The sequence below is a fragment of the Phaseolus vulgaris genome, chromosome 2, assembly GCF_051622355.1.
Source record: "Phaseolus vulgaris cultivar YP4 chromosome 2, ASM5162235v1, whole genome shotgun sequence".
Lineage (NCBI taxonomy): Eukaryota > Viridiplantae > Streptophyta > Magnoliopsida > Fabales > Fabaceae > Phaseolus > Phaseolus vulgaris.
Window position 1 is genome coordinate 47,551,061 of NC_143499.1, and position 13,940 is coordinate 47,565,000.

Here is a 13,940-nt window from a genome sequence, read left to right on the forward strand (position 1 = left end):
TGCCTGATAAACCCAACAAATACTCACTAGGATAGGCTCGAACCTGGCTCTGATACCATGTTATGAAGTGGACTTTAAACCTAACTCAACCTCATAAAACCGGCTTATAGGGTTGAGGTTTAGGACTCATAAAATTATTAAAAAGAATTAACAAATATAAATCCTAAATTATTTAATATAAATCAACAAAATTCTTAAATTATTAAAAATTCTAAATAAATACAAATTAAAATTATTTAATATCAGTATTTAAATAAAATATTTAAAATCCAATATAAATACAAATCTAAATTATTTATTATCAGTATTTAAATAAAATATAAAATAAATAAAGAATATGCCGTGTATATGGCTGGAAGAAAATTTAAACTTTCCAAAATAAGAAAAACGTAGCATCTTTTGGTGCATGTGGATTTCTTCCACCCTGTAAAGGCACAAAAAAAAGTTTTTTTTATTTCTTTGTTAATTTTCTCTTTTTATTCTTCTCCCATCATGAGATATAAACTCACATTTTCTTTGTTATTCCATCGCATGAACACTGTTCATGCGGAATCAAACAAGCACTTAGAAACTTCGTGAGTGGGTATGAAATGCAGGGGGTTGTTGTTTGAAGAAAAAAAAATGCCTTGGAGTCAAAATTAAATGTCTATATATGTATGTGTGTGATGTAAAGTGCACATCAAACACTTGAATCAAACAACGTTGGTGGTGTTGGAAGGGGTTTGAAACCAAGGTTCATTATCTTTTCCTTTAGTAACTTGATTTTGTTTTAGGGATGTGGAAGTTGAAGATTGCAGAAGGAGGAGAAGGGTTAATTTCAGTGAACAATTTCATTGGACGACAACATTGGGAGTTTGATCCAAATGCTGGAACTCCAGAAGAACGTGCAGAAATTGAAAGGGTGCGAGAGGAATACAGAAGATACAGGTTCTGCAGTAAGCAAAGTGGTGACCTTCTACTCAGAATGCAGGTATTGTTATCTTAAAACCTGTCCAATTCAACAGTTCAAGGTTTGCACTCTTTATAAAGAATGAAATATCTTAAATTTTATGTGATGTGGGATTTCCATTATTCTTAAACTTTGAATGCATGTGGTGATTGTAATTTGTGAGAAAGAATTATGTTGAGTTTGAAATTTGTCAGCTGAGGAAGGAGCACACATGTGGGGCCATTCCAGAAAGAGTGAAGGTGAGAGACAGAGAGAATGTTACAGAAGAAGCAGTGATTACTACAATGAGAAGGGGTATCAGTTTTTATTCCTCTATTCAGGCCCATGATGGCCACTGGCCTGCAGAATCTGCTGGTCCTTTGTTTTTCATTCAACCACTGGTAAGCACTTCTCCATATTGACAACGTTTTTATTTACTCATATATTTCTATTTCACTTGTATAAACTACAATGAAATAAAAGTTTAACTAGTTTTTAAGTAATTTGAGTATTCTGAATTAAGGTTTATTAAAAAAAATTATTTTATTAATTATTTAAATATTTTATATTTTCTATTTTTGTTCTCAATGGAATGATATAACTACTGTTTGAGTATTTGTTGTTATAAGTTAGTGATCAATTTGTTTTTAACTTTTTTAATTTAAACCTTTAACCCTAAATCAATTTACTTTTCATTCTCCAAGTATAAGTTGGAGGAGATTAAAGATAAAAACCGTAAATAATGACTACTTAATTAAAGGACCACTGTTTACAAATAAATAGTATATTGAATATTTAATAGTAATTTTTTAATAAAAATTCAATTAAAAAACAATCAAATTTATAAGGAATTTAAAATTTAGTTAACTCTAAAATAAATTCTTTAATTTCAAAAGTGATATATCACCTTCTTAATATCCGGTGGTTTTAATGTTTGAAATTTTAAAAAGTTTTTTTTATTTCGATTTTTTTTATATTCTCTTTAACTAGTATGTGATTTTGTATTTTAATTTAAATAATTTTATCTTTTAATTACTTTTAATGATTTATATTGATAAAGAAAATAGACTAATTAATTTCGTGATATATTTATATATTTTTTTTATAAAAACTCTCATATTAGAAAAACTTGATAGACGCATCAGTAAAATAATATGTCATTTGTATTTAAAAATATTATTATTCTTAAATTTTTTACTTTTAAATCATAAAACGGGTTTCATTAGAAGTAATATCATGGATACCTTTGTTGCGATATTTTTTAATATATAGTTTTAAACTTGTCTATGAATTACTTGTGCATATTCTATTTATAAATTAAAACGTTTTTTCTTGTAGCTTTTAATTTTCTGAAGCTGTGTCATATGTGCTCTATATACTCATTACTATATATATTTGCAGGTTATGGCACTCTATATTACAGGTTCTCTGAATGCTGTTTTAGGACCAGAACACCAGAAGGAAATTATTCGTTATTTGTATAATCACCAGGTATATATTTATCACATTTCTTAAGTTGTTCATATAAGAATGAAAATAACACTAACACAGACTCCAACAATAAGCAAGATTGAAACTAAACCAATTAAAAGTAAGATTTGTGCATGCAATTTGGTTCCAACTGAATTACCTATGACTCTTGTGAATGAGACAGAACAAAGATGGAGGTTGGGGATTACACATAGAGGGTCATAGCACAATGTTTGGATCAGCATTGAGCTACATTGCCTTGAGAATTCTTGGAGAAGGACGTGAAGATGGTGAAGATAAGGCCATGGCTAGATGCAGAAAATGGATCCTTGACCATGGTGGTTTAGAAGCTATTCCATCATGGGGAAAGTTCTGGGTCACGGTAACGAATATATCACTTGACATTAATCTTTAGTTGTAAGCCAGTTTAATAATTATCTTTTAGATATGAAGTTCAGATACTCTTTTTAAATTATGTATTAGATACTAAAACTTGCGTTACACTTGTAGGACACGTATAAGTGAAATGTCCAATTTAAAAGATATTTGTTGGATTTCTGACAATTCTAACATGGGTTTAACATAATTTTAAAAAAGTGAAATACATTAATTTTCTAAAAACTTAAATTTATTGTATAAATTTTTATTATGATTATAAAAATAAGAAATAAATCATTTTGAATCAACCATGAAAAACATCTTTCTGCTCCAACAAAAAACTAAAACATACTTAGTGCACATAAATCTTTATTGTCAATTTATATAATTCATAATAATATAATATATAGATCCATGTCCTACATTTTAGAAATTATATGTGTCTTCGTATTCATATTTGTGTTCGTATCAGTGCTACATAGTTTTGTAATGATAAACACAATCACATGATTAGACAACACATTAAGCAGTATTAGAAGTTATTAGATGATGATACTAGACTCTATATTCATACTAATCATGATATAATAAAGTGTTTTTATTTTTATTTTTTATACTTGTTAAGAATTGAATTTTAAATTTATCTCAACGTTATAAAATCGTTTATAAGTGAGATTTTACATTAATTATATACTATGAAATGTTTTTATTTCTATTCAATATAGAATTATATGATACTAAAAAAGTTAGAATAATTAGTTAGAATTAGTATACACCATCTATTTATTTCTCAGTAAATAAACATGTTGAATTATGCAGGTCCTTGGAGTTTATGAATGGTCAGGGTGCAACCCTCTTCCACCAGAACTATGGCTTTTGCCCAAATACACCCCAATTCATCCAGGTTTACTACCTTGCATCCTAATCATATAATTAAATAAAGGAAGAGAAAGGGTTATAAAAGATGCTTTTTTAAAATCTACAGTTATTTGCTTATTGAAGTTCTTTGCATATATTATGCAGGGAAAATGTTATGCTACTGTCGCTTAGTTTACATGCCCATGTCATATTTGTATGGGAAGAAGTTTGTGGGTCCTATTACCAAGTTAATCATATCACTAAGAGAAGAAATGTACAACCACCCTTACGATCAAATCGATTGGAATAAGTGCCGAAGCAGGGTTGCCAAGGTTTTGTTTCCATACCAAAGTATCTCCTTTGATAAGATAAATTTTGATTCAATTTTTTGGGTACTTTTGGTGATGTTCTCTGTCTTTATTTTGATAATTTATGGTAATCTTCAATGCGTATCATTATTACATGCATTATCAAGGTACAAGAGAAGGAAACTGTTTGATGTTGGTATGAATTAAAGTATAACCAATATGAAATTTCAGGAGGATCTCTACTATCCACATCCTCTGATTCAAGATATGTTATGGGCATCTCTTCATCACGTGGCAGAGCCTCTTCTGAACTGCTGGCCCTTTTCCATGCTGAGAGAGAAGGCTCTAGAAGTTGCAATTGATCACATACGTTATGAGGATGAAAATAGTAGATACCTTTGTATAGGTAGTGTAGAGAAGGTAAAGTTAATGACAAGCTTGCTCAACCATTGAATAACATGATGTTAAAGATTTTACATCGATTAGAAATAAAGATATTTTATAGTATATAAATGGTATAAAGATATTTCATAGTATATAAGCGGTATAAACTTCACCTCATGAGTCTCTTTTATAAGTTTACTTTTTAATTTGGTATCGTAGTTATTTCGTTATTTCGAATCTATCTTATCGAGAGTTTGTTGGCTTGATCAGATCACCTATTATCGTACATTTCAAAGTATATAAGTAGATGGTTGCATACCTCACATTATGAGCCAGTTTTATAAGATTGAATTAGAAAAAATCAATTTCTTAAAATTATTGCAGATTAGAACATCGAAGTTGATTACTGAATAGAATTTTCCACATGCTAGGTGCTATGTTTGATTGCACGTTGGGTCGAAGATCCCAACTCAGAGGCATACAAACTTCATTTAGCCAGAATCCCCGATTACTTTTGGCTTGCAGAAGATGGCTTGAAAATTCAGGTTAGTATCACTAACTACAACTTATGTGGATTTGTTTGGACATTTTTTTTTATAAACTGTTAGAGATCCCACATCGACTAGAAATTAGAGTCTTTCATTGTATATAAGTGAGTGTAAACCTTATTTCATGAGCTGATTTTATGGATTTGTATATGAATATGTTTTCAGTTTATTTTAGCAGAGAGATATTTTTAAAAAATTAATGTATTTCTCATTTTTATTAATTTCTCATTTTTAAAATTGTGTTAGATCCGTATTAGAATTGTCAGAAATCCAATAAATATTTTTTAAATTAGACACTTCACCGTCATACAAGTGTTCGTGTCCGATACGTGTGTCGTTGAATACACCAGGAGTATCTCACCGAGCTTCATAGATGCTAATACACTGACAAAAATTGCAGAGTTTTGGGTCTCAACTGTGGGATGCAGCATTAGCTATACAAGCAATCCTTTCATGTGATTTGAGTGAAGAGTATGGACCAACACTTCGGAAAGCACATCATTTCGTGAAGGCTTCCCAGGTTTTAATATGCATATTACATAAAAGTGAAGAATCCTAAGAATCAAAACCATAATGAGAAATTTGATGCCATTTTTTTTCTTCACTGAAGGTATGTGAAAATCCATCAGGTGACTTTGAAGCAATGCATCGACACATATCCAAAGGAGCATGGACATTCTCAATGCATGATCAGGGTTGGCAAGTCTCAGATTGCACAGCAGAAGGATTAAAGGTTCATACAAATTCAATCAATTAATTTAATGCATGTTTAGTCCAACTTATTAAAAACATATAACTGCTTATTTTTCAAAAGTTCTTTGAATTAATCCATGCTTAACTTGCACTTCATTGATGAACTTTGAGTGGAATTTGACATAGTGCAAACACATTCTCTGCAGGCTGCACTTCTACTGTCACAAATGCCTGTTGACCTAATAGGCGAGAAAATGGAAGATGATAGATTCTACGATGCTGTGAATGTGATCCTATCTCTTCAGGTGTGGTTTTCTCTAATTAAAAAGCACCATGCAATTTTTAACTGTAATTTTGATTTTGTAACTAACTATATTTAACACCACAGAGCAGCAATGGAGGATTCCCTGCTTGGGAGCCTCAAAGAGCCTACCGTTGGTTAGAGGTAAGAAAATGTGAGTTTTTGTAATATATTTCACCACATAGTTATAACTCAGAGATACACTTGTGTCTACTGCTGCAGAAATTCAATCCAACGGAAATTTTTGAAGACACTCTGATTGAGATGGAGTAAGATTACAGTCTCATTGTTGTTCATGCAGTATTTTCTCCAATTCTCTATGCTTACAGTGTGAAATGTTGTGGAATAGGTATGTTGAGTGCACATCATCGGCATTGCAGGGCCTGGCTCTGTTTAGAAAGTTATACCCAAAACACAGAAGAAAGGAAATCAATTCTTGCATTTCTAAAGCAATTCATTACATTGAAAAAACACAAAATCCTGATGGATCATGGTATGAGTAGTCGTATGTTTACTTATTTGGCAAATGTTTGTTTCAACTGTTATTTCTGTTATTTCTGTTGGAGATCCGACTAGAGATTGGAATATCAAATTTCATAGTATATATGTGGGTGCAAACATCATCTTATAAACCAGTTTTATGAGGTTGAGTTAGACTTAAAGTCCACTTTTTAATACTGGTATCAGAGTCGTTTCAAACCTATTCTAGTGAGTGTTTGTTGGATTTATTAGGTCACTCGCTATCGAACCATTATCAGATCACTTATAATATGTAGTCTCAAACACGAGTTGACAGTCTCAGCATAAGAAAGGTGTAAACCTTACCTTATAAGTCAGTTTAATGAGGTTGATAAAAGCTGATTGCTCTCCATAAATTTTTGTGTGTAATTACTTCTCCTCCAACATACTAACATGCAATTAGCATTAAATTTAGGACTTGTTTAATTATTTTCTCTTACGGAGCTTGCAGTTTGGACATTCAATCTGATACATATTCTTTTTACTATTTATAGCATACATTTGGATTCGCGTTAATGACTCTTGTTTCACCTAAAATTCGCGTCAAAATCACACAGAGAAGTTATTGATACTATAGTGTGTTAGATTCACATTCTTAATGTGGTTTTTCAGTCACAGATGTGATTCACATTCTTATATGAGCACACTATAGTAAAAAAAGAAAAACTTGAAACAGAAAACTAAACTCTTGATATAATAACCTAAAGTTTTAAGACACTGATAACTTAATACTAAACTAACTTCATTTTGCACGGATTCTTGATTTTCTTGAGCTATATTTCTTTGAAAAGGGACAAGTTTCAGTTCATTTACCAAAGCCAAACCCTTACACTTTTCAGGTTTGGTTGTTGGGGGATTTGCTACACCTATGGCACCTGGTTTTCTGTAAAGGGGTTAACAGACTGTGGAAAAACCTACCGTAACAGTCATGCCTTACGTAAAGCTTGCGACTTTTTGCTGTCAAAGCAGCTTCCTAATGGAGGATGGGGTGAGAGTTATTTGTCAAGCCAAAACAAGGTATACAAATTTCATTTGCTCTGAACAGCACAATAAACTCTGAAGAAAGAAGATAGTATTAACAATGTTTGCACAGAAATATACTAAGATGTTTTGTTTTCCAAACAGGTATATACAAATCTAGAAGGAAACAGGGCAAACCTAGTTCAAACATCATGGGCTTTGATGTCCCTGATTGATGCAGGGCAGGTTAGTAAACAAATCTCTAGGTATTTTAGTGCTGTCTCTTAGTTCAATTGTCATTCACTTTTTAGACAAGTAATCAGGCAGATTAAAATATTTATCATAAAAAACAATAAACTTATAATATATAACAATTTATAATTGGTTGACACTAAAAATACATTACATTATCTTTGCATTTTAATGAAGCTGATTTCATATTCTCCTGCATGACTATATGATTTGTTGATAGAGCTTGTATTCAATGAGGTCCTTGAAGGCAATTTCAAATCCTTGCCAATACTAAAAGTGTGAGAAGTTTAGACTAACTGTTTCTTGTTTCCGTTAATGAACAAAAATACAAAATAAGGTGTTTCAAATTCATTAGAAATAAAAATATTTTTATCTCACTAGTTCATTTTGTAACATTGGATTAAGCTTAAATTTCAGTATTTAACCGTTAAAATTAGAATGAAAGAACAAAATTTAACATAAACACTGACATGAACACTGATGCAACACGAATACGGACACAAAAATACGTATAATGTCTAAAATGTAGGATACGCAAACACAAATTTACATATAATATAATTATAAATTATATAAATTGACAATACAAATTTATACGCATATTTCAGTTTTTTTTTTTATATTTGAGTTTTTAAGAAAATTAATACATTTCTTCCTTTTAAAATTGTATTAAAATCGTGATAGAATTGTCAGAAATCTAACAAATATTTTTTGAATTGGATATTTCATGGATACATGTCCTACTAGTGTCGTATTTGAATCTTATATCAATTTTTCGGCTATGGTGTTAAAAATGTTTTTCTTTTTTGCTGGCAAAAAGGTTGAGATAGATCCAACAGCAGTAGAACGTGGAATAAAGCTATTAATGAATTCACAAATGGAAGATGGAGACTTCCCCCAACAGGTAAAAATCTACTCTCATATCTCATATGAAGTCAAATGAAAGATTTACGTTTTTTTTCTCATCAATGCATTTCACTTATCCATCAACAGGAAATCACTGGAGTATTTATGAGGAATTGTACTTTAAACTACTCTTCGTATAGAAACATTTTTCCCATATGGGTTTTGGGAAAGTATCGTCGTCGTGTATTTACTCAAAGAAATCAAATGCTTAGCTCCTCCACCTAACTCCAACTCAACGCACCCATGGCAACCATGCACACCGTGTATAACACACACTATTATGTCATGTATATGTGAGTATAATAAGTAATAACACTTATCATGGTTTATCTTCATTAGCATAGGCTTAATACGGATTTTCCTAAACACACCCTAAGATTGTGTCCATATGAAAGGTGTAAATCTAGTACAGGCCTCTGCAAAAGAATTCAAAATACGAGTTTCTTTTTACAAAAATATGGAGAGACTCTTTTCTACTCAAATGGAGTCACTTTTGAGAAAATTATGAATACGAAGAAGGCGTGTTAATATGTATGGTAAGAAATTGGTGCTAATGTGAAATAGTTTTTGACATGTTATGATGAAATTGTGTAAATTATGATATATGGTGAGATTTGCACTCACTTATATACAATGAAATGTTTTTACCTCCTATCGATGTGAGATCTCTAACACCCCTCACGCTGAGAGTGAGGACTCATGCGTGTGACAACATATTATGGGTGGTCCGATAATAATCCGGGTGACTTGATAAGCCCTATAAATTCTTGTTAAGATAGGTTCGAAAATGACTCTAATACCATATTAAGAAGTATATTTAAATTTAACTCAAACTCATAAAACCAGCTTATAAGATGAGGTTTGCACTCACTTTTATATAATAAAATATTTTCATCTTTAGTCGATGTAGGATCTTCCACATTCTTATATCCATAATTTTTTCAAAAACAATCAAATTTAAGTAAATGAAGAGCAAAAATTATCTCTTATTTAAAATTCCTCAAAATACTCATGTTTTGAGGAAAAAAATACATCAATGTTTAGAAATACTCGAATAGATGATTTTCGTGGTGATATATTTATTTATTTCTTTATATTTATACTATAAATATAATTATCATCGTAAGACAAAAAGGATACAGCTTTATTAACTTTCATTTTTCATTTTCAAAATAAATTATTTTATTTATTAATTTAAATAGTAAAAGAAAAAAAATGTTTTTCAAGTTTACTCTGTCTGAACTTCCCTCCACACACCATAAACAAACAATGAAATATGATAAGGTCTTTGGGATCTCAGAATTAAACAATTATTAGTCAAATAAAAATATAATAGTGTTAGTTTTCCACGAGGTAGAGTCGTGTCGGTTCATCCTTCTTTCAAAAGCGACTGATCAATCTTCTTTTAGTAACAATTGTCAAAATTAGAGATAGTTAACCAATAGCACGTATAAATATCTAACCACAAAATCAACCAAATTCGCTGTTTTTTTTTTTTCTGATGTAAGAGTGAAATAAATTTAAGTAATGTATAGTTCACATTATAGACATTAATAATTAAACTTTATAAAATATATTTTATTTTTATATTTTTTAAAATATTATCTTATCTTATATCGATATCTATGTTAATATATAAAGTAAATGGAAAATGAGGTTAAAATTGTTGGTAACGGAAATGGCAAGGGTGAAAATAGAGACGATTAGAGGGTGTTTTGCGTTACAGAAACTGGACCAAAACGAAAGAAGATGAGGAGCCCTTAGTTTTGGCGCTTTCTACGCCTATTGGTGAACCCAAAGCCATTGAACCTTCAATCATTCTTCACTCCTTTCAGTCAAACCTCTTTCTCTCTCTCTCTCTCCGTCTCTTCAAATTGAATTTGCAGTTCCAATTTCTGGTGAGTTGGTTCCGTTTTCCCTCGAACCATCTCAAATCCGTCGAATAATGTAAGTGTACTCCAGAGCGAAGGGGAAACTGAATGCGGTTTTCTGCGATTTCGATCCAGATCCAGATTCATGGGGATTTGCTTCAGCATTGAAGACAAGAGCCACCTCTCCGTTTCCGATTCCAACGCCAAACCTAAGCCTCCAGGTAACTCTGATTTACGATTCCGTCGGATCCAATTTTCTTCGTATTCATGGATTCACGTTGATTAGCGTCTGAAATATGATTTGTAGGTCAAGAATCTGTCGCTTCGATTGTTTCCATAAACATCAAAGATCTCCGCGAAGGTGCTGGATATAGCAATGTCGATATTTTCACGTACGAGGAACTGAGGCTCGCAACGAAGCATTTTCGTCCCGATTTCATCTTGGGAGAAGGAGGCTTTGGAGTTGTATATAAAGGCGTCATAGACCACAGTGTGAGGTCGGGTTACAAGGCCACTGTGGTCGCCATTAAGGAACTTAATCGCGAAGGATTCCAAGGAGACAGGGAATGGCTCGTATGTAACTTTTCCTACTCTTGCCATTTAACATTGAACACGTTTTATCTGAATAAATATTGTAATGGTCCCGCTGAAAAACGTGCACTCAGTGTCCACCCGCTAAGTTAATTGAATTTAATGATAAGTCAACTACCATCACACTTTTTCATTAAGGTCGTGATATATTAGCCACTTGAGAGAGGCATATTAAACTATTACTAGCTTCTTGAGTACATATTCATATTTGTACAGACATACTCATTTATCATGAACCACAGCCATTGGATATTTCAATAATTTGATGAAAGTATTAAAACAGTTGTGAGACTTTTTTTTTATGTGAATTTTGGGTATTGAAATCACTCTAAGGACTCTTTTGAAATACTGAGATCCATGTTAGGGGTTAACATCTCTAAACAATTTTTTTTTTCATATTACCTGACTGCATGTTTAACCAACAAAACTTCTAATTATGCAGCACCATGTTGATCTTGTGAGACATATTTAACATTTAGTGTAGCAAGTACATATTGATAATTATATAATACAAACATTCATTTACTCAACTACCTGGAAGACAAAGTTGTTCAATATTAGATATTTTAGTAATCTTATGATGTGACATTATTAACTACTTGTCAGATATATTTAACCATTGGTGCCACTATTAGACATTAATAATTGTATACAATTGCATCCATTTTCTATTAACTTCGTACTAACTATATCTACACACGTGGTTAGCCAATTATGATGGGTGAGCACTGAGTATAGAATCTAGGCAGTACATTTATGATTTACCATTATTCTATTTTAATTGTGTCTGTTAGCATGTGCTAGCCAAGTAATCCCAACGTGTTATGTAAGGTGTATTGTGCAATTGATTGTTTTTCTGCCGTTGTATTAAAACTACTGGTGTATATAGAGTTAGGAATTGAGGAAGTTGAGAAGAGGAAATAACGGACTATTTATTAAAAGTTGAGCATTCTATTGCTTGCATTTTGATTTGGTGTTTGGATAATGAGAATTGATGGTTAGAGTGGAAAGGAGTTTATGCAAGTAAAGAGTGTACAGGACTGAACTTAGCTTCACGGTTTTCTTTACTTTGCAGACCGAAGTCAACTATTTAGGTCAATTCAGTCACCCTAATCTGGTGAAGCTCATTGGATATTGCTGTGAGGACGAACACCGGTTATTGGTCTATGAATACATGGCAAGTGGGAGCTTGGAGAAACATCTTTTTCGCAGTAAGATTTGCATGAAATTTGTTAATGTATCTAATTTTTAAGTTGGACTAAGGTTATCTATGTACTGGGATCAGATTATTTTCTTAACTAACATGTTATCTGTAATTGGGTTTGTACCTTGGAGGAGGTTGTGCTTTTACTTTTTCATGTTGTTGACGAAGGCTACATATTTATCTCTTTATCTAAAAGACTAGCTCAATTATGTTAACACCCACCTTTTGTGGATTTGAGGTGCGAAGCCTTCCTTGGGTTTCAAATTGGTGTACATGTACACCACCTTATCCTCCCTTGCTGCCCATCTATCCCTTTTAACCTTCTGCATGATTCTGGAGTGCTTGGCCTTCTGCATATATCTTTTATATGGCTTGTAGGATGATGAGTTAGTTACATGACCAAGCAAGATGTTGGAAAAATTGATACGTTTATAAATGTTCTCTTTGAAATTTAACCTGTTAATAACCTAATAAGACTTCCAGCTTGTCATCAATTCATGTAGTAATGAGTTTCCCATCTTTTGTCAAAGCTCCATTTTTGATGCGAAGTCTTGAATAAACTTATAATTCTTACCATTCTATTCCATAAGTGTTGCCTCTACTTATAGTGTAACTATAAAAGAAAAAACTGGTAAAGAAATTGCCTCTACTTTACCATCCTAACCATCATACTGTTTATTGATGCTAGGAGTGGGCTCAACATTGACTTGGTCAAAAAGAATGAAGATTGCTTTACATGCTGCGAGGGGTCTGGCTTTTCTTCATGGTGCAGAAAGACCTATTATATATCGTGACTTCAAGACTTCAAATATCTTGCTAGATGCGGTTTGTCGTCTTCCGTCTTGATCTGGAAATTAAGTTTTTGTTGCCAACTCTTTACTAGAAACTGAGATTTGTAGTTTTCTCAAAATCAGTTTCTTCTGTTTAACATCAATAGATATTTTTAGCTTCAGCAAAATTTGAAAGGGCCAAAAAACTGTTTTTGTCTTCCATAAAATCTTCCCTAACTATTCAACCTGACTTGCTACACTCAAATTTTAAAAGGAGCTGGGATAAAATTTTATTTTAGCATCTTTGTGGTGCTAGGATAATGGTTTCTTTACAGGGCTTTCAATGGCCAAAATGCAGAGCGATTGATGAGCGTTGCTTATCGATATGTCTGCTCTAATGTGTGGTTTGTATTTTCTTTCTTAAAATACAATTTCGAAAGAGTAATGTAGAAAAACAGGCTATAACTTTTTTAAAATGTTTATTTGTGAGCCACTGAAACAAGTGAAGTTTATCTAAGGTCTCTGCTAATAAATTGGGTATATATAAATTTGCAGGATTTCAATGCGAAGCTTTCAGACTTTGGTCTTGCAAAGGATGGCCCGATGGGGGACCAAACCCATGTTTCAACACGAGTAATGGGCACATATGGATATGCTGCTCCCGAGTATGTCATGACTGGTGAGTTACTCGAAGCTGTTGATGGTGAATTTTTTTCATTTTCCTGATTTCTCCAAAATTTGAGAATTCATAAAACAATAAAGATGAAGTGCAATTACTTATCTTTTATGTGATTTAAACAATTGGGAGTTGTCATAAACAACTGTTATTAGAGATGTCTGAATTCATTGTTGGAAATGAAAGCCTGCATGCATTGCATTAACATATTCGACAGGTGTTAAATTTGATTCTAAATTTGTTCGATCTCAAGAATAAGACTAAGACAAAGAAACAATATTCTAGATTTCTTTCCGTGTTGGAGTTTTGTGCATTAGAATTTT

General features: G+C 32.1%; 2 protein-coding genes across 2 annotated transcripts in view; both read left to right on the forward strand.

The window, feature by feature from the left end:
• The first annotated feature begins 503 nt into the window (after positions 1–503).
• LOC137812767 (lupeol synthase) lies at positions 504–8,952 on the forward strand. Its single transcript, XM_068614962.2, has 18 exons — positions 504–970; positions 1,144–1,329; positions 2,330–2,419; positions 2,583–2,780; positions 3,596–3,680; positions 3,800–3,966; positions 4,174–4,362; positions 4,758–4,871; positions 5,275–5,394; positions 5,485–5,607; positions 5,774–5,872; positions 5,956–6,012; positions 6,091–6,137; positions 6,218–6,361; positions 7,227–7,404; positions 7,513–7,593; positions 8,420–8,503; positions 8,593–8,952. Exons 1-18 carry the CDS (start codon positions 776–778, stop codon positions 8,728–8,730), a joined length of 2,295 nt encoding a protein of 764 aa, XP_068471063.2. The 5' UTR covers positions 504–775; the 3' UTR covers positions 8,731–8,952.
• A 1,212-nt stretch (positions 8,953–10,164) lies between these two features.
• Positions 10,165–13,940, forward strand: part of LOC137812771 (Protein kinase superfamily protein) — a 5,314-nt gene continuing 1,538 nt past the window's right edge. Inside the window, exons 1-5 of the mRNA XM_068614965.2 lie at positions 10,165–10,597; positions 10,684–10,949; positions 12,043–12,178; positions 12,860–12,996; positions 13,497–13,620. Of these exons, the coding sequence (XP_068471066.1) occupies positions 10,522–10,597; positions 10,684–10,949; positions 12,043–12,178; positions 12,860–12,996; positions 13,497–13,620 (739 nt within the window). The 5' untranslated portion in view covers positions 10,165–10,521. The remainder of the gene's footprint in view (positions 10,598–10,683; positions 10,950–12,042; positions 12,179–12,859; positions 12,997–13,496; positions 13,621–13,940) is intronic.

Bases quoted from the DNA above. Each gene is read 5' to 3' on its own strand.
- LOC137812767 (XM_068614962.2), top strand. From the start codon at position 776: ATGTGGAAGTTGAAGATTGCAGAAGGAGGAGAAGGGTTAATTTCAGTG. The intron at 1,330-2,329 runs GTAAGCACTTCT...ATATATTTGCAG, and splicing joins TGTTTTTCATTCAACCACTG to GTTATGGCACTCTATATTAC. The intron at 7,405-7,512 runs GTATACAAATTT...TTTTCCAAACAG, and splicing joins ATTTGTCAAGCCAAAACAAG to GTATATACAAATCTAGAAGG.